At 40.5% G+C, this 22,026-nt stretch overlaps 1 protein-coding gene across 6 annotated transcripts in view; it reads right to left on the minus strand.

Annotated features, from left to right (window-relative positions):
- The window catches only part of Dym (dymeclin), a 254,334-nt gene that overhangs the window by 70,977 nt on the left and 161,331 nt on the right, over positions 1-22,026 (minus strand). For all 6 annotated transcript variants that reach the window (XM_040741591.1, XM_040741587.1, XM_040741590.1 and 3 more), the window contains one exon: positions 11,938-12,040. In XM_040741591.1, coding sequence (XP_040597525.1) covers positions 11,938-12,040 — 103 coding nt within the window. The remainder of the gene's footprint in view (positions 1-11,937; positions 12,041-22,026) is intronic.

Genomic DNA, 22,026 nt, shown 5'->3' on the forward strand with positions numbered 1-22,026 from the left:
AATTTAAATTGAAATTAGAAACAAGGTTGCTTCATATGTCAATCCCAGGTCCCTCTCCCTTTCCCTCCCCTCCTCCCACACCCTCTCACCAAACCCTCCCATACCCGCTCCTTTCCCCAGGGATGGTGAGGCCCTCCATGAGGATGTCCATAGTCTGTTATTTCATTCAGGGCAGGGCCTAGGCTCTCCCCAACAGTCCAGGGTGAGAGTGCATCTCCCATTGTGGGATGGGCACCCAAAGTCCATTTGTATTCCAGGGATAAATACTGATCTACTACCCAAGGCTCCATAGATTAAAGCAATCTATTCTTAAAATAACCTTAGCATTAATTTAGCTGTCAGCGAGTACTAGTCAAACACTGCACTCTCAAGCTCTGAGTGCTTAGCTGCTACCTCTGCTGTCATCATCAGGTTATACTCAATCTCCAGCTCACAACTGAGTCTTAAAGATATGCTGTCCTAGTTAGCTTTCCACCGCTACGATAAACCACAACCAAAAGCAACTTGGAGAGGAAAGGGTTTATTTCATCTTTTACCTATTAGGTCACACTCCAGCATGAGGGAAGTCAGGGCAGGGCAGGAACTCAAACAGGGCAGGAACCTGGAGGCAGGAGCTGATGCAGAGGCAATGGAGGGGTGCTGTTTACTGGCCTGCCCAGCCAGATTTCTTATAGCATTCAGGACTACCACCAGCCCAGGGGTGGCACTGGTCACAGTGAGCTGGGCCCTACCACATCAATCATTAATCAAGAAAATGCACCATAGACTTCCCCACCAGCCAGTCTAGTGAAAACATTGTTTTTCAATTGGGGTTCTCTCTTCCAAATGACTACAGCTATGTCAAGGTAACAAAACTGTCCAGCACATATGCCTACCTGACACCATGTACCATCTTGGGGTCTCTCCAATTCCTTGTTAGCGCTCTGTTTTCTATGCAGCTTCTAAAGGCTGGACACTCGTAGTCTCAGTGAATCGTAGTTAAGCGCCTGTAGTTTAATGCTCTCTGAGGTTACCACACCCTCACCTCTCATAGGCCTCAATTCTTACCCATTAAAACCCTTTAGCTACAATATTTTACACAGGTACATCAAGGCTGATTAACTCCATTGCTCAAGTTCTTCAGCGAGTCCATGCTGAACTGTGTATAATAGTCCAACTTCCTACAATGAACCATCACCCTTGGCACAGTCTGGCACTCATCTATGTCTCCAGTCTCTAATTAGCCAGCTCTCTGTCTCAGGGCCTTTGAACATGTTGTTAAATATAGTATCCTCACTCTTCTCCTGGCTAGCTTGATTGTTTATTTACTCATCTAGCAGGTCTGTTATACATTAGAGGTGTCTATGACATACTTTACATCCCTAAGTCTAAATTAGGATTCTCAAGCTCCTCTTGGATGTTGTCCCTGCTATTTTCCCGAGCTCTACTTATAATTATGCATTTATCTACTTGCTAAATGAGACACACTTTTTTTTTGTACTATCTCTTTGAGGCAGGATTCCTGCATCTGTCCCCTCATCATTGCTCACTAACTGCTGTGGGAAAACATGACTTGAATAAATGAATGTTTCAGATGCATGTTTATGGGTAATACATTCTGTCTATTCTATTCAGCTACTGGGAGTCTAATTGAGAAATAACAGAGAAGTAATTAACAGGATTTGTTGTTGTTTTTGAGACAGGATCTCACTATGTAACCCAGGCTTTGGAAGCCATGGCTGATCTCAAATTCTTGGTGATCCTCCTGCCTCAGCCTCTAGAGTGCTGGGACTCCATGTGAGCCACCATGCCTAGCATTAATAGGATTGCTGTGCTTATTTTCAGATGTAGAAATCAAAACACAGTTAGATTAAACTTTATTGTCATGTAACTGTTATGAGAAATTACCAGGTTTCAAACAATGGAATGTCTAAATCCATAATCTGTTCATGGATTACTCAGACATGTTCTTCCCCCTGGAAGTGGGGGAACGTATATTTATCATTACTCATTCATGGAGAACATAAATTTTCTATAGTCCATTTTTCATCTTTGTAGTTCCCCTTTGTGAAACTATAAATTAAAATTATTTATACAATTCTCAATGCAATATAAAAAATAGAACATGTAATAATGAAACAGAAGGATTGCTGTGGGTTCCAGACCAGCCTGGAGTACATAATAAGACCTTGTCTCAAAACACAATACAAAACCCACACCAAATCAGGAAAACAAATGAAACAAACAATCAAAGAGAAAGAGAGAAAGACAGACAGACTTTGTAGTCACCTCCCTCCTATTTTGTTAGAAGGAGAACCTGTTACATTCAAGTTTCTAGTGAGAAAGGCGGGCAACTTTCTGTGGATCTGATATACTGTGCAAGAAATTCTTTTTGATATTTAAATTGGTAACAGACCAACAGGTTTTTTTTTTTTGTTTGTTTAGTGTTTTGGTTTGTTTCCTGCAAAACCACTTCACAGGTGGGTGTGTTCTACACCGGGATGAATGAGATCTAAAGCAGTTTCTTTCTGTTAGCTAGTGCCACAAACTCTCACGTTTCTGGGGTTTGCAACCTGGTCATATTCCAATTCCCTCACTATTGGTTATTAGCTATAAGGGGTTTCCCTTCCTCTACTTTGTTACCTCATCATTCTCCATGAGGAGCAGAACAGCTTGGTTTCTTTTTTTTTATCATTTTTTTTTATCATTTTTTATTTTAATTTTAAATAGCTTGTTTTACATGTCAATCCCAGTTCCCTCTCCCTCCCCTCCTCCCGCACTCCCCTTCCCCCCCCCTCCCTCCCACCCTATTGCCAAATCCTTCCACATAGGCGATATCTAGAGTCTGTCATTTTACTCTTGGTAGGGTCAAGGCACTCCCCTAAGAGTCCAGGCTGAGAAAGCATCTCTCTTTGTGCCATAGGCACATGAAGACAGTTTGTATACCAGGGATAGACACTGATCCACAGCTCAGGGCCCCATAGGTTGCCCAGGCCTTCTCACTGACACTCACATTTGGGGGGTCCAGATCAGTCCCATGCTGGCCTCCCCACTGTCGGTCTGGGGTCCAAGAGCACTCCCCTGTTCAGATCAGCTGTCTCTGCTGGTTTCTTTTAGAGGAAGGTTTGTTGCTGAGATGATCAAAGCTATTTGGTTGGGTTGGTCACTGTTTTTGTAAGTTCAAAGAGTAGAAGTAAAATGACTAGACACAGCAATAGATATGAAGAGACAAAAAACCATACAGATCACTCCTATTCAAACTCAAGATCAAAGGTTTTTACTTAATTGCTTTTATTTTACATCTATTATACACTGTTTTCTAGTGGAAACTCAGGTCCCAAGGACAGTAGGGAAAACAAAATTAGAATACATCATAATTACTCACCTTTTCACATATAACACAAACATACATCTTCAAATAACAAAACCAAAGCTTCTATACAAATATCACCAGTAAAAACTGTATAGTGTCTTTTTTACCTGTGTCATTACAATACCGTCTACTAGGAACTGAACCGTTTAGATGTCTGGCTGTTAGCCAACTAGATTTATTTGGTTATTAGGTTGTTTCTTATTAGGTATAGTTCATAAGCTACATCACAGACAAGAAATACTAAAAAATCAAGCTTCATTCCTGTTAGTTTGACTAAATACCTCATTCTTCATAGGTTAACAACAAAATTCTTTTAGTTTGTCTTTCACTGTTTTCCAAGTTCACATGTATGTATCAATCTGGGTACGAAGTGGAAAGGGCCACTCTCCAGAGGTGAGCGGGTGAGGGTGAGGGGCTGTCAGACAGGCCCAGCACCCTATGAGCAGAGACAAGAAGAGCTGGGTGTGGACACTGACAAAAGGCCCCTTAAGAACACTGAACAAGGACTTGCGCTAGCCTACAAGCTGTGGGAAGTATCTGGCGTTTAAGTCACTCCAACTATACGTTGTTAAGCCAACAATGCAGGCTGAAAACATGACCTTCAGAGGAGTCACCCATTATGTTTACCAGCTCACTGGCACTGCGTGGAAGGGAACACCACACACTCCGTAGGTCCTTTGGCAAAACAGAAACTTAAGCCCTCGGAAGTTACCAGAAGAGACTACAAGTTACTCAAATGTAAGAAAATAGTCAAATCTGCCTGCCCTAGTGAATTAAACGAACATGCTAAGTTCCTCCATTTAAGCACGGAAAGTGTAGTTCTTAAATAGTAGCTATATGGAAGCAAGACACACACACAAAAAGAACTGACATAGTCCAGTATCAGAATGGTCTCTAACAGCCGTCAAAGCCAAAGTTACCTTGCTTTCCTAATTCCCATTACTGGAACCTTCACATCAATATCTTAGAAACTCAAGTAATCATGAATACATTAAGTTGCCAAGACTTCACTTGGAATGCACTGACTTGAATAATGCCATAAGTCTAGGAGGACTGATGTGTTTCATGGCTCTTCTCCACACTTTCATGATGATCCTCAAATATTCCTGCAAGGATTCTTATAAGAATTTTTCAGAAATCCATGAAAACATAAAAAAAGCTAGAACTGAATTCTCAAATACAATTTGTTTTCAGAAATTAAATCAATCAAGGAAAAGATTGAATTTCCACTCACACAATGAGTAAGATTACTGGCTTTTTGGGTCTTATTTGGAGAAACTAAAATAAAGTGCCATTTCTAAAACATTTGTAGCTTTGACTATAATCAACTGTAATAATAAGATACCAGCTCAAAAAAATTCTTTTCATTTAAGCCTCTTTTGTAATACTGCTTTTTAATAACCCTCATAATAGCTGAATTAAAGGACCCCAACAGAAATCATTCATCCCACATAAAACAAACATTGCCTTTTCTTCTTAGCTTTGTTTTACAGGCTACATTATTTCCAGATGACGCTGGAGGGGACGATGGTTTCAAGAATGAGATGTTTAAGTGGACAGCTGCTTTTTATTTGCCATGTAAATCAAGGGTAAATCAAAGAAAATTCCAAATAGTAGACCCCCCCCCCCAATTAGGAACAACGACTCAGGCAGAAAGGGAGAAAGAGAAGAAAAAGCAATCAGAATATGCAAGCAAACAGAAAAATCAAAATGGGTCTCTTGACCAAATAAAAGGAAACTTGTTGACACCACCAGGAAAGGTGTTGTCACACCAGTTCCATACAGTGGTAGGATAAGAAAACTGTTTTTCCTAGGATGGGAATAAAGAGAAACAGAAATTAATTAGGTTTTCTCTCTTAAAAAATAAATGCACCACACATTAGTGCTGAATTTAATATTCATGGATTATTTTTTCTGCACTCTTTCAACTTCACTTAGAACACTAATCAATCACTGCCATCGTCCATGCAAACATGCACTATTTCTTCTTAGAAGCCACAGGAAGGAACTTAAAAAATACTTAAGTATTTTAAATAATCTCTTAAAGTCCTTAACAAGAGCTGTGTACCACATTCCTGCAGAAGCACTGGGAAAGTATCCTCTTAGAATGACTGAGGAGACAGCCTTCCTTCAACACACCTGCCTCTCCAGAGGGAACTGGCCCTTCCTTACACATAAGATGGGAGTCCACCAACTAACGGTTCCCAAATAACAATGGAAGCAGACCCACCCTCAGGAAAAATGGAATTCCAATTCCCAGCCACAACAGTGGAATGGTGGAATGGAGACTGGCCTTATGCTTAAGTCAGGTAGAGTTTCTAGGTAGGAAATAACTACATCTGACGGCTAAAAACAATTGTTGACACAGGTACTGCATGGATATAGACATATTTCATTATAGGTTAAAATCCTCAACCTCACTTCTGAGTATACACTCAGAGAAAAGGAAATTAGTACCCCAGCGTTACCAGTGCCTTCACATTCGCTGTGGCATGATTCCCAAGAGCCCAGGTAGGAAGCCACCTAACTGCCTCCCGGCAGATGAGTTGATAAGATCAAGTGTGTCTGTATCACCATAAGGTGTTGCTCAGCATAAAAACGAATGTCCTCCATTTGTAATAGCATGGGCATAAGCTGTGTGAGAAGGAGAAATACAAACACTGTGTCATCTCCCGTATGTTAGGGACCTTGAGTTGAGAAGTAGGGAAGATAACTTCATCAGAGGGCACGAGCTTTCAGCTGCACAATACAGGAGTCCCATGGACTTAATGTACAGATATGGACTGCACTTAGGAATATTATTAAGTGTACAGAAGATGTGCTAAGAGACTAGATCTCAAAAGTACATGCATGCACATACACACAGATGCACACACAAACATATACACGTACACACACACATACGCAAACACATACATACACACACAGGCAACCATGTGAGGTGATGAATAGGCTCATTATCTTATTATGGTACATATTTTATAGTGTATATTAAACTATTCCCTGCTTATACATGAGAAGGAAAGAGAAAGACTGATTAATTACCAGAAAATCTGTGTCTACAGGCTATAGGCAGTATTTGGCAGAAAGGATATGGCATAGTTTAAGCAACTCCTCAAGAACAGAGTATTTACAAAGGGAAAAACAAGTTCAGAATGCAAAACCTTGGTGGACACTGCCTCAGTGAAGGATCCAGGGAGACAGCAGCAGCAACAGGCATCAGCACTGTGCACTCCCACGCTGCTGGAGAATCTGCCCCGGGAGGCCCAGCATCAGGACAACCACAAGAAAACAGCACGTGCAAACTAAGGGACGGTCTCCAAATAACTCACTGGCAGCTCAGCAGTACCAAGCACAGGACAAGAAATACCACAGAGATGGTACGAAGACATGACAACAACTCAGTGTGGGACCCAAGAAAAGGAGGAAGGCGCTAATGTTACAACTTGGGTTGTAGTCATTTCTTAGTTCTGAGAAATTTTACATGGTCACTAAGATATTAACAAAAGGGGAAACTGACAAGTATAAGGAGAAACTCAAAACAAAACACTAAGTCAAGCCATCGGGGCCAAGAGAGAAGAAAAGTCATTCATCTGTGTACTGGCAAAAACTCCAAGATCCATTCCTATAAAGAAGCAACCTTTTTCCTCCCCTGTCAGACTTCTCAGTGCTAACCATTTTAATTCGAAATGTGTACTTTCAAATATGTATGTAAGGCAGTATAAAGTTAAAAGAGTTATATAATGTATTTTCACATAAATGTCTAAAAAGATTAAATTCTCTTTTTAAAAAGCTGGAGAATAATGCAATGGATTAGTTATACTTCAATGAGTTTTTTAAAAATTTATTTCATGTTGGGGCCGGGCATGAGATAGTGCACACTGAGAGATCAGAGGGCAACTTGTGGGAGTCGGCTGTGTCTGCCCACCATGTGGGGTTCTGGGGATGGAACTCAAGCGACCAGCTTTGGCAGAAAGCACCCTTCCCCATGGAGCCATCTCGGTGGAACCTAATCAGTGGTTTGTTCTACAGCAATGATGAGAAACACACACACGCTTTAGTGTACCTGTGTAGCTTACTGCCTAGCAGTCCCGAAAGTCCAGTCACTACTCAAGAAACATATTTCACTTCCTTCAAAGTATTTGCTTCTTTGATCCTACTTCTCCAAATGCTACTTTTAAAAATGACTTCACCCATTCAACAAGAGGGAAACCATGCCTGGTACTGGAAATCTAGCTAGTTACTCGGGACTAGAGAAGTCTTAGGGAAGGACTTATTGCCATATCACCAAATATACTCTAAACATTTGTCCTTAGACCCACAGATACGTCAGTCCTCGCCCCTCATCAAGAAAACCTTGATTAGCAACAGATAGTGACCACTACAGACTACCACAACTGATCACAATATAGACCTGTGGAGTCTGGTCTCAGTGGATGGATCTACAACACAACTCCCAAACCTAAGCATTCCCCAAGTAGGCCACGGTGTTGCAGGCCTGTAATCCCAGTACTTGTGGGTGGAGAGCCAGAAGATAACATGTTTGAAGTCAGCCTGGGCATTGCTGTGAGTTCTAAAGGCCAGCCTAGGATGCATAGCAAGACTCTCAAAATTGAATTAAAAATACAACAAGGCAACAGGATCTACTTCAAGTATCAGTTCCCTTCACAGGGGGCTGCTGCAACCTCTCCCCTACTTCCAGAAAACTGTCCTTCCGTTTCTCTTTGGACATCCCTTAGGTTTGGTTATAGATTTTTTTTTTTTATAAAATCCACCACTTTATTTACTGGCGCATTTGAAATTCTTTATGTGCAATAGTATGTACTCTTCATTTTAACCATGGTAATGTAATTCTAAAAGAGAAGACTTGTCAAAGACTAATATACTAGTCAATGTCACTCTCATTCAAGTAAATACACATTAAGCCAGTAACCACAAACGTATTTCAAAAAGGAAACATTTAAAAGTAACTGCTTCCCCCCCCTTTCTTTTTTGGTGCTTAGCAATAGTCTTTTGCATTTGTTTATACAACTTGTGTCTGCTTTTAAACTTTCAGTTTAAAATACAGTGAGGAGTATTCTGACCTGATTCCTATGCCAGGAAAATTTACCATTTAACTCTGAGGTCTTCCTGTGTTATTATCTCTAACATTTCTTGTTAATGCTTGCTCTTTTGCATTTGGGCTAGATAGAGAATGGTACTGTTCACATACCATGGAATAGTTATCTTGGTCATACTGGTATATCCAAAAACAATGAAAGTGTAATTGTCATTTTTAGAGTAGTTCCTTTTATAGCCAGGCATTGGTGGTGCACACCTTTGATCCCAGCACTCAGGAAGCAGAGGCAGGAGGATCTCTGTGAGTTTGAAGCCAGCCTGGTCTACAGAGTGAGTTCCAGGACAGCCTCCAAAGCCACAGAGAAACCCTGTCTCGAAAAACAAAGACAAACAAACAAACAAGCAAAAACAAACAAACAAAAAACCAAAGATACATTTCAGGAACATAGCTTTGATGTTAAGTAAACTGAAAACCAAGAGAACCAGGAATAAGATCAGACAAGGAGAAGCTCAACAACTTTCTATTTGTTTTGAAGTAAAAAAAGAAATGCTGTAAATTCCTCAAGAATCAAACTAAAATTAAACATACAGATCATGTAGTCATCACTGAAGAAATTTAATAAGCAAGCACAGAAGTTACTCATGTCTATCACATATTAAAAACAAATCCTTACCTAGACAATGATCAAAATTCTCATTCCACACCACACAAACACAACAGGCTCGAAGACTTTCAACCCAGGGCATCTCCAGCCAATGCCAGTTTGTAGAGCTGGGCTTTATCCTTATCATTTAATACGCACAGGGTGAGGGACATAGCTCAGTCAGTAGAGTGGTCACCTAGCATGCATGATAACCTGGGCTCATGCTTGGAACCCAGTATTCTGGAAGTTGAAGCAGGAAGGTGCAAGAGTTTGAGACTACACTGGCCTGGAAACCCCATGACTCCCCCCTCAAACCCTCTAAATCTATTTTTTCAGCCTAGAAAATGATCATTTCTGTGTCTATAAAGTGCATTCAATTGTTTGGGCAGAGAAATATTTACAGCATAAAGACAGTATGTATTTAATTGGCAAGAATGTGAGTGTGTGTATATAGTAAGTCACATACTTCAATGGTTCTCCAAAATTTTGGTCCCTATAGACATCTTTACACTTTCCAATAATCAGATGCTCTGAAAGAGCTGTTTTTGCATAGATTACACACATTGGTATTTACCATAGAATATAGACGCACTCATTCTTTTAGTTGCCACTTATCAAGTAGCCTCTGGACAGAATTCATGTTCCGTATGAGAGACAAAGTAAAACAAGACTCCAGGAATCATGAGACTCTACCCACATCGGATGATCTGCACTGAGCTGAACTGCTCCTGCGTCTGCTCAGCTGGCTGTCCTGCCCCATCCTTCTCCTAAGGACCACCACTGGGGTCCTTCTGATTTCTATCTGCCAGAGTGAGATGACAGATTCAGTCCTACAACAGATTCAAAGGTTCTCTGCAAGAACAATGACAAGATACTTTCTAAGGTCCTGTCCTGAACAAAGTTAGGGTTTTCTTACTTCAGCCAGCTGCACAGGTCATTGCTGAAGCTAAAGAAATGACCTCTGTGCCTCCAACAGGGTCAATAATGTGAAAAGCATGGTAGTTTAAAAGCAACTACATCTTATTTGCAATCACTTTCTGAACTCTTTAGGCTGTTACACATGATTAAACTGTCTAAATGGTATCGTAATATTTTAAAAAGTTGTTCAAAGTTCCCGTCTCTCACTCACTGAATTAAATTATGAAAGCCTCACAGAGACACGCACACAACAGCCACGGAACTTTAGCTGCTCTCCCTACCCCCTCGATAGCCCCCAGGTGCACTCTACAGAGGACTAGAGCACAGTTTTTGTATTATTTTCCTCACGCAGCCAGGGCCGTTTCCTCATTATCTAAAACTTGATGGAAGGGTTTCCCGTGAGGTGTTTAGACAAACATGGTTGTACTAAGGTACTAACACTAACATTTTTGTAACTTGCAATGTGCTTTTTATGTTGTTACTCAACTGACTTGTGAATTATACAGTGTAATGAGTATAAACATTTTCTTAATAAATCCAGAAACCTCTACATAGACCCTGAGTGTTCTATGTGTTACAGAAAGAAGGAAAACACAGGCTTATTTTTGAGCACTTATTAAACTCTGCTAATATGGTGTCTCCAGCCTGGTGTAGAAAGCACACATCTGGGACTCCAGGCTGCAGAGGTCCTTTCCTTTTCCTTCTCCAGCTTCACAAACAAGCCATCTGGGGCCAGACCAGAATATATAACTCTGGGGCTGTTGCCAAGGATACTTAACAGCTTAAAATTCTGAGGAATATTAAAAAAAGGGGGGGGGAACACATCTATTTCCTAGCTAATGATTAATTTAAAAGAAAAGGACAAAGAGATGGGCTTCAAATGTGCAAGTCACTTATACATAGTGCTTGGCAAGGTTAATGGCCAATAAAATGCTAGATACCATGAAAGAACACCTTGTAGTGCTTATTTTTAAGGTTACCTTATTAAAAATTCGTTTTAGTTTGTTCATTGTTATTGTGTGTGTGTAAGCACTCCACAGTGTGCTCAGGGAGGTCAGGGGACAGTTTTGTGGGATTACGTCTCTTATTCACTTTTACTGGGTTCCGGGGATTGAACTCAGCTCATCACACTTGAGCAGCAAGCTCTTTACCTGCTGAATCATGTTGTAGGCCCACTACTGTTATCTTAATTCACTTTGTGGATCCCTGGCATAGGGACTGATTCAGCTCCGGTTGTTCCGGTGCTGTTAGCTCTGGGCAAAGGCAGTAAGAGTATGAGGGAAGGGGTGAGGCAGACTCATGTACTCAGTGTTACAACAAAGGGCCACAGTGTTAGGTCCCAAGTGAGATTTCCCCAGTGACTCTAGAGAGCAGAGGCTTCAGATTTACTGAAGGTTACAGATGAAGAAACCTGCTAAGTAATGACTAAAAACTGTGATGTTCAACCATTACACAGTTATATTTTTGACTGACAAGTATCATTAAATATGACCATGTCCTCTCAAAAATATCAATTTTATAGGTTTGTGATTAATGGAAAATACTATTAGGAGGACTTCAAAACTACATAAACTCAACACTTTTTTGTAGAATAAATCACATATTACTAATGCATGACTCTATAATATTGTCTAAAGATAAAGTATGTACAGACGAACCAAACTGAAGTTCCTTCTTAAAATTAATTTTGAGGAAGAGACTATTTGCAAAGCTCTGGACATCTCCTTCTGCTTTTGTGAAACTGGCTTGAGAGTTTTTTGTTTTGTTTTGTTTTGTTTGGACTCAACTACTAGGATCTTGACTCTTAACAATCACTGGCTAGGTTGGTTGTCTTCAACCGTTTTATAATAACCATGACAAGTTTTTAAGATTTCCAAGAGCACAGTTAGACTTTGAGAGAAGAACTGTTACTTATAAATCTAACAATACAGAGACATTTATGACAACAGCGAGGCAGCTACTTACATAATCCGGGAGAGGAGCATCACTGGAACCTAGGGAACCTCTCAAGGACTGAGTGGCTTGTTCCAGAACTTTGTTGTGTTTTTTAGACAGTAATGAAAACAAACTGAAAAACACAAAGGAAAACCCAATTACATTAAGAAAACTAAAAGTCTAATATGGGGTTATATAGTTTCATAGCATATTAGATATTCTGAAATCGGTTTTGAAGCAATTTCAGGAACAAAACAGGTTTACTGAATGGACCACGAAAGCAACTGGCGAGGCAGTAACTGAGTGCTGTCAGAACATATAAACAATTCTTTTCATGCCTATGCTAACAGCAGGATCAATAGCATTGCTAATGTAAAAAAATGGAGTAAAGGGGAGATGTTTAAATAGTAAAGGTCTCACTGAAAAAGTTTCATAGGTTAAAATTTTGTCTTAACAACAGGAAGAATTTTCAAAAGATCACTACATGAAAAAAACAGGACAGAGATAAGAGAGTTGGGAGACACACTGGTCTAGCTGGTGACAGTCTTGATATAACCCACTCTAAGATGCTTAGGCCCATGGATTTTAGCTATCTACTCTTTCAACTAAGTATGCTGGCTCAGTCTGCTTCTCTAGTGTACAGGACCACAGACGTGTAAGATGCCATTTCTCAAGAAGGGTGATTTTTCCCCCATTTTTAAAAATCATTTTTTAATTTTAAAACAATCTCTCATTTTACATATCAATTCCAATACCCACTCCCAAGAAGGGTGATTTTAAGGATACATTTAATGAGATTTCTACTTCTGGTTATGACGGCTTAACTGGTGAACTTTCCTGTAGTAATCTATGAAAACTAGAGGAAATATATAAAATAACTGTTTTAGATAAATCTGACCTATAGGATCATGATTCCTAAATCAAGAGAGACATGAGAACCCACCAATGGGGGGGGTTCTGTCATTTGAACTTACAGAGATTTATGTGAGATAGGAAGAAATTGCAAGAAAGGTCTAGAAACCCGAATGTCTGGAAAAGGGCTGAGGTGTACCAGTGAGAGCAAGATCCTATAAGATGTACAGTGAACTGTTGAGGGCCTATACAACAAACAGATTTTGGAATTGATAATAGATTGAAGACTATAGGTAATCCAACCAGCTATTGGATGAAATTCCTGTCTCAAGAGCATTAAGGTGAGAATGGTCACTTTAGAACAAGAATATTTCGGAATATGGATTACTGTGATCTAAGAAGCATCTTAATAAAGCTATAATAAGTGAATGTTTCTCAAAGAATAGAGGTGATGTACATTAAATTTTAAGTGGACTAAATACTCCAAACAAATGGCAATTTATTTTTTATTTTTTTAGATTGGATAGACTGTCAAGACCTAACCATGTGCTCTTTAAAGAAACACATAAATCTAAAGACAAATATGAGTTTGTAATTATAATAAAGCTGGGATGCATGTTAACTACAGACACAGTAGGTGAATGATGAGTATTATTATTATTAGAGATAAACAGAAAGATTTTATAATGATGAAGGCCAATTCACCAAGAAGATATAATTCCAAACGTATATGTCTAGTACTAGCCACAAATATGTATTTTATGTATATACATATATGTCCTAATAGTAAATGTATATAGTCATATATCCTAGTAGTAAATGTACTATATCTAGTGAATAAAGACTCTATGGGTTAGATGGAAGCTTAAAAATAAAGGCAATTCTGGTTCTATATACTTTCCATTTAAACTTGAGGTATGATCTGTAGTATATTTTTAAAATGCTAAAACTATGATTTTAGTCCTTCTCAGTGATAGTCTTTTAAACAGTATATCAACTTGAATATCAACTTTGGAAAGGCCCAAATTATTTCAGATATATCAAGCGGGAAAATTCAAGAAGTTGAGACCACTTTCTAAATTAAAGTGCGTTTTTGTCTATTTTTGGGGGTGGCAGGGAAATCCTGGGGTTCCACCCAAGGATCCACATATGCTGGACAAATGCTCTACCACCACTAAGCTACTCTCCCAAACCACTTTCACTTTTTAAATTTCCCTCCTCCTCTCCTCTCCCTATGGTTTGCAGTGCTGGCCATTAAACCCAAAGATGTATACATGCCAGGTAACCATTCTACCACAGGACTGCATTCCTAGCCTTAAATTCTGACTAACATTTCTGGATTTGTAGTGTGAGTTCTGGGATGAGACTCAGGTTCCTGTCCTTGCAAGGCAAGTAAGTACATCACTGACTGACCCATCTTTCCAGCCTCAGGGATGCAGGGACTAAGAGAAGTTTGAGGTCAATTCTATCATAGGACATGGCACAACTCAGAGGTATAACCTGGATGCCCCCAAAGGGAACAACAATGGAAAGGTCCTAGAGGCCAGCTTGGTGCAAGAGGAGGGGCCAAGAAGAACAAAGCATGCTTCCTGTTGAAGTCGCAGAGTGTCAATGTGGAGCTGCTCTCTCAGTTCACAAAACCAGGCACCTTGAGATTCACCACCACCCCCCTGTGGAAAAATCACTTGAAATTGTTTTCCTTGGAAAAGATAGACCAGTTTGTTTGTTTACTTTACAAAAGAATACTAGCAATCTGTTTCCCTTGTTAGGAGAGCAAACAAGGGAACGAGCTACAAGTCCAACATAAGAGACTTCATTTGAGCACCGTGGAGGAGCTGCTGATTTCGGGCATCAAGTATTGAAGCCCACGTCCCCAAGAAGCTATGCCCAGCTTAAGAAAGTTTGCGCAAGAACAGATAATTTGAAGTCTCTTCCAGTTCTCTCTCATGAATGAGACAGAGAATTCACACTTACTCCAAGTTGTTATTCTCATACAACTTAACAGGCTTTCCCCTCACACTTTATAGCTACTGCTTGCAAAATCTTGTGTGTGCTTTTTTAAAAATTCTAATTTTGGCTTTCATTTAGCATTTTTAAGGCAAAATGACCTAACTTTGTATGAGAATGACTTGCAAATTGCAGAGTGAGAAAAGTAACTTCTGCTGAAGCTGTGCATTCCAAGTGCTCAGCCCTGGCTTCATGCTGGTTAAAGAGGCAGACACGGGATTGTTACACACACAGGAAAAGCTGAGTACAAATATAAGCAGTGCTGGTCCTCAGGGTGATTAGTGTTCAGGCAGAGGAGTGTAACTCCGAAAAGAAACCCTTTTAAATGTTAGAGAAAGATTAGCTTTTCTTTAAGTACAACAATATCCTTTATAAACTGGACATTCAGTGAAAAACTGAAAACAATTTTCAGTTTGGGTAAGCAAGCTGGAATACTGACACTATGAGAATCTCGACGGCAATTTAAACCATCGAAAGCTACACGTATTAATGTGGACCACCCTCAAAACACTGCGAAGTTACAATAAAAGTGCTAATACTTATTCTTGAAAGTGCAGAATAATATATTTTACAAAGAAAATGTGAATAATATGAAATATGTATTGAATGACAGATCTTTTATATAGGATAGTCAGTTTTATGAGGAGGGAAGAAAATGAGCCCAGTGAGAAGGGAATAGTCATTTGATGCTCACTTGTGCTCTCTCTCTGTCTCTGTCTCTCTCTCTCTCTCTCACACATACACATACACACACACTCCATCACATCATACATGTTCTTCTGTTAACACTGGATACATACAGAGGGCATTGCTACATGCTCTTTGGGAGGAGGAGTCTGGAACACTATATATACGCTTGAAGTCTGATAAGAAAGAACATGCTATCCCGAGGAAATCAGCAGCCCTGCCAGGAGACAGCGTTGCACAAGAGAAGGCAGCATGTAAATAAAAATGTGTGGTCAGTCCAAACTGGGACTTGCTGAGAAGATCACAAGCTGGCACAAACGCTGCAGCTGAGGGTGCACAGATGGCAGGAGATGAGTCCAGAATGAAGGCAGTTTGAAGACAGACTGTGAAAGGACGCTCACGGCACATCAACAACCCTGAGCTTTGTTCTATACAGCTGAGAAGCTAGTGCAAAATGCTGAAAGGGATGTGGTCGCAGGCCAAGGAGCTCAAGTCTAATGGGGTACGTCCTGAAGCAGAGCATACTCTCCTGAGTGCTCTGGGGACACAGAGGACGGTTAGGTACATCTCACAGAAGAACCAGGCTTGGCTGTGACCTTAACAGTAAAGGAGAATAAAGAGCAATCTGGAGAGGTGTGCTGAGAGAGAAAGCCGACAGGGGTGAGACAGGGCAAGAGAAGAAGCTAGCAAGGGCAACAGGAAGTGAGAACAGCAGCCACTGCCTGCCACCTCCTTGGAGGGTAGGAGTGTCATGGGATGCAAGTGAGGCCTGCGCCTGCACCTGATGGAGAACAGGAGCAGACTTCTGGGGTGACACCTGAGAGGTGCCTTAAGTGACAACTGAGAGTTGGCCAGCAAGCAGGGAAGCAAGATGACAACTGGACAAAGAAAGGAATCCAAGTGAGAGGCAGCGCAGTTCCAGGCACAGGAAGTGCTGGGGGCATGGCAACACAGCAGTCCACACAGCACCTCTTACTGAACATAGACCTTGAGAGCCAGAGTTGTCCATGGCAGGAGCACATCAGTAAGAGAAAGAGACAGAAGTCGGGGGGAGTAGGTGGGGACCAGCTCTTCCTCGTGCACCTCTGTCCACATGCATTGCCTATACTCTTGCCCTTTATGGTGGCCCTAGTGTCCCCACCATGGAATCCCAGGACACAGAAGAAGTATCTGAAAAGCACTGATTGACCAAGGAGGAAATATTACCCACACTCACTTTAGAAAGATTCCACTTTAATGGAGAAAACAGACAAGAGAATACAAGTAGAAATAGACACGCCTGAGGAAGCATTCACCTTCTTAGGAGGGAGCCTTGAGTGGAAGCCGACAGGAGTCGTTGGAAGGCAAAAGGCAAAGCAGAGAGTGAAGAAGGGACTCAGGTGGCTGGGGCTTTGCAGGAGGCTCTGGTTGATGGACAGGTAATTGAACAGGGAGACTTGGGAAGACAAAGCAATTAGCAACAGCAGCAGCCCTGATGCATGTAGTACCTGCCCTGCACCAGCATTATCCATCACATAATCCGGGAGGTGGGTATTACTGCAATTCATGTCCCCCGTCAAAGACAAACTGAAGCAAGGGTGGGTTAAATAATTTTTCTAGGCACACAGCTACTAAGTGGCAGAGTCAGGAGTCAAACACAGTAATGCTGGTTCCTGCATCTGCATGGCTAACTAGAACAATTCCGCCTGGAGGATTCTACTGGAGACAAACAACCAGACGGTAATGTTCGGAAGCTAGGGGACTTGGGGAGGGGGCTGCTAAACAAGGAGCAATGACAGAAGTGGAGGTGGTCACCCAAGTATATGTGAAGTACAAGCAATGGCATGTAGGACAGAGCTAGTAACAACTAACAGTACAACCATAAACAAGCAAAGGTAGACAGTATTGTCACCTAGTAACAAAGGCAGGAACCTGGGAAAGTCATTTCAGGGATGCAAAAAGGTGTCAAATGGTTAAGAAATGCAACAAAGACCCTGGATTTGGTGTGAGGAAACAGACCAGCTTTGGCCTTCCTACTTCGAGAAGGGACAAGAGGCAGGCATGGGGTGGCACAGGTTTTGGCCTAAGGTGTAGATCCGGTAGCACTGTTCCCACCCCTCTGGAAAAGATGTCTCATTCCCTGCCTCTGACCAATACTCCACTTCTGCTTACCTGGATCCCAAATCTGCTTTTACTTTCTCACTTTTAAACAGCATTATGAAGGAATAAACTATGTATACAACACAATGAATTTTGAAAAATGTAACCATTCATATAACCCATCATTATAATCAAGATGGAGAACTTTCCTATTTCTCAAGAAAGTCCCCTGGGCCTTTCATGATTGGTCTGTCTCTGTAACGCAGCCCATCTCTCTCCAGGCATCTACTAAAGCATCTTTTGCTTCTAGGATCTGACACAAGCAGATCAGACCATCTGCGCGCTCCAGGTCTGCCTCTCCAACTCAGCACTGTGCTTTTCAGGTTGCTCCGAGGTTTATGTACCCCAAATTCATCCTTTGCAATATTCAATAGTTTTTCCTTATGTGGACGTACCTCAATTTTTCTACTTACTAGTTGCTTCCAGGGCTGGGTTACTATAAACAGGCTGCTATACTTTCACTATTTTCCTATCTCCTGAGTAGATATCTAGAGGGACTGCTGGATTATCTGGCATGTACCTAACTCTATGTCAAGCTGCCAAGTGTTTGGCTTATGGCTCAGCATATCACTTGGTATTTTGGTCTTTTTAATTTTGGTGTTTCAGGGGGTGAAGAACATTTTCCCTGTGAGGAGTTTTCTTGGGCTTGTACATTTTCCCTAAAGAAGCTACACAACCTGCCCCCTAAACAATGAACTGACTTTCTTAAGTTGTAAGAGGTTTTTTTTTAAATACTTTCAAACTCTTTATCAAACATGTAATACATATTATATATATATATATTACACATAACATATATTACACACACACACTGTAATTATGTAACTCTGGCTGTCCTGGATCTTACCATGTAGACCAGGCTGGTATCCAACCCACAGAGATCTGCCTGCCTCTGCCTCCTAGGCGTTGGAATACACTACCACACTTACTTAATTTTAACATCTGATTACGTGTGATGAATTTGCTAAACTCTAAAAGAATGGTTTGTATTTTTCTGTGTCTTGTCTTAAACCACCCCCCAAAAACCCTAAAATTCTCTAATCCCCAAATCCTGAAGCTTTTCCTCTATAGTTTCTTCATCAAGTTTCATAGTTCTAACTCTTGTGTTTATGTCTGTGATCCATTTGCACTAATGTGTGGCATGAAGCAAGAGTCAAGGTCTGCTTGCTTTGCAGGGTAGAGGAGAATATGGGTATCTAATTGCTCCTGTACTAAAAGGCTATCATCTATCTTTGTCCTAGAATTACCTTCTCATCCTGACTGAAATGGCATTAACTACAGAAGCAGCTGTCTATTTCTGGAATCCAGTCCACCGTTATGTAAGCTCCTATACACTAATACCACATCGTCCTGATGTTAGTCCATTGTTGTGCAATCTCCTGTACCTTAATACCACACTGTCCTGATGTTAGTCCACTGTTGTGCAAGCCTCCTGTACACTAATACCACAGTCTCCTGACTCCAGCTCCACAGTAAACCTGCAACCAGGTATGGGGAGTCCTTCAATCTCTGCTTTCTTTGTCAAAATGCCTTTTGGTTATTCTGGCTTCTTTGTTATTTCCTTGAAAATTTTATCATCAACCTGCTGGTTACTAGTAAACAATAAATAAATTATGATTAACACTGCACTACTGACTTCAGGGTCTTACCATGGCCATAGCTCTGAATTCCCAAGGAAGCAATCACTCTGCTTAGATCTGCCTTTCACAATATTTTATAGGTCTTATATGTTTATGATAAACACACACACACACACACACACACACACACACACACGCACACACGCACACACATACACACGCACACCTGTTGAGTTGACCAGGTGGGCTGCAAATTTCTGGGTTCAATCAATCTTCCCAAGGTGGAAGTTCAAATATGTGCCACTGCTCCCAGCTAGTTATGGCCTTGCTAACCTCACTTATTAAGTCTAGTACACATTCTATAGATTCATTAGAATCTTTTAAAAGCTTACTTGTATTTTATATTTATGACTATTTTGCTTGCATGTGTGTTAAGGGCACCACACACATGCAGTGTCTGTGAATGTCAAAGAGGACAATGGATCCAAGAACTGGAATTGTGGGTTGCCATGTGGGTGCGGGGAAGGACACCTTGGTCCTCTGCGAGAGCAGCCAGTGCTTTTCACCATTGAGTTATCTCTCCAGACCCTCATTAGGATTGTAAAAACATGTTCAGTGCCAATAACAATGAGTTAATAGAATTAAAACAGTTTCACATTTAAAATTCACAACTTGGATTTTAAAAATTTCTTTCTTTTGACAGGACACTGGATAGAAAAATGCTGAATAAATGTGAGAACAGACACTCTCTTTTCCAAAGAAGCATCTAGGAACTGTACAGAATGGGTCACATCATGCTACATGCATATCACCACCTATAACCTTTTGTGGCCTCCCTCTTGCTCCTGATGCTCTCCTTCCTTTCCTCAAATAGTCCCCATTCTGTTTTCATGTCTTTTTGTCTGATTTCACGTTATGATTTCTAATTGCATCTTCTCTCTTGCAAATCACAAGAGCAGTTCATTCTTTTTTGGAGTGGAGTAATACTTTATTTTGTATAGATATGCACCATACTTTTGGTTTGTTTGTTTGTTTTTTAAGACAGGGTTTCTCTGTGTAGCTCTGGCTGTCCTGGAACTCACAGAGAACTGCCTGTCTCTGCCTCTTGAGTACTGGGATTAAAGGTGTGCACTACCACCTGGCCATACGCCATACTTTTTATCCATTCATTTGATGATGAGTACTTAGGCTGATTCCATAACTTGGCTATTATGAATAGTCCTTTACTAGTCAGGTGTGCAGGCATCTCTATTGCATGCTGACTTCCAGATTCCGCTGGTTATGTTCCTGGGAGTACCACTTGTAGTTTTTGTTTTGTTTTTGAAGCATGTCCACAGTGATTTCCATAGTGGATGGAAATCATTTCTACCAACAGTACATATGGATTCCTTTCCCTTGGTGTTCTTGCCATAGTTTGTTTTATTTGCCTTCCTGACTGGGCAGAGGCAGAATTGATGAAGTTTGTATTTGCATTTCTCAGATAGCTAGGATGCTGATCATATTTTCATCCATCTCTTGGTCACTTGTGCTCAATCTGTCTGCTTTCTTCATTGAGCTTTCTGATTGGATGACCTAGTTTTTTAGTGTTTGACTTTTCTTTACACATCCTAGCTCTGAAGTCCCTGTGGTTCTATCTTCACAGTGCTGGCCACTTCCTTTATTGTGCAGAGACATCTTAATGTCATGTAATCCCATTTTTCAATTACTTGAATTATTTCCTGTCCTACTGGAGTCCTTTTTAATTTTTATTTGAGACTAAAAAAAAAAAAGGACTTTTTACTATTTCTTAGCATTTTGAAAAGTTTTTTTGTATGTTGTTTGTACCTGACTCTTTTGCTCAAAGTGTGTGTCAGATCTAAGAGTGTTGTGGTGATGTCTTTAGGGTCTTTCAAGTATAACATCATGCTGTCAGAACAGATAACCTTAGCACTTTAGTGAATTTAGGGGAAACACCTATCTATTAAATATGATCTTGGTGACAAGATTTTATTTTTCTTTTTTAAGACAAGGTCTCACTATGTAGCCCTAGCAGGTCTGGAGTGAGCTATATAGACCAAGCTGGCCTTGAACTCACAGAGGTTTACCTGCACTGCCTGCCCAGTGTTGAGATCAAAGGTGTGAGCCACAACACCTGGTCCAGTAATACAATTTCCAAGATGTCAAATTATCAAGCTAAAGAATTCCTTACTGCTTGTTATCTAAACTTTTTTCCCTAATCTAAATGGTTTTGAATTGTGCTGCTTATTTTTTTGTATTTCCTGAGATGACACAGTTTTCATTTTATGCTAGGTGTTTTTGTTGTTGCTTTCTTTTTCCAGGGGATGCTAGGATTGAACCAAAGGGCCTGGGCACACTAGGCAAGTGCTCTACCATTGAGTTGCATCTCCAGTCCTTGAACAGTGGATTGTTCTTACTGATTATGAACTGTTGATCAACTTCATATTCCTAGACTGAATCCTGTTTATCTGATGGTGATGATGTGGATAAATAGAACAAAGGTAATTAGTACTTACTGAGAATATACTCTGTGTGAACCTGTTTCTCATTTTCTTTTTTTGTTAGGTAAATCCATATATAGCTGTCTGATAGAGAGCACATCACTATTGACATTCTAAACTCTACACAGAGACTAAGGTACCACAAAGGTACCCAAACAGCAAAGTCAATAGTGGCACAGGGATCAGAAAACAAAATAGGAAACCTGAGTACTTCAGGTAGGTGACTCAAAAGCTTGTTAAATGCAAATACTTCTTGCACTAATTGGAAGGGCACAATGCATGGACAAGAGATGTGGAATAATCTTTTTGTACACTGTGAGGATGTATCTTTGCCAAGGCATCTTCTGATTGGTTTA

This window comes from Mesocricetus auratus, unplaced genomic scaffold, assembly GCF_017639785.1.
Source record: "Mesocricetus auratus isolate SY011 unplaced genomic scaffold, BCM_Maur_2.0 Super-Scaffold_6730, whole genome shotgun sequence".
Taxonomy (NCBI): domain Eukaryota; kingdom Metazoa; phylum Chordata; class Mammalia; order Rodentia; family Cricetidae; genus Mesocricetus; species Mesocricetus auratus.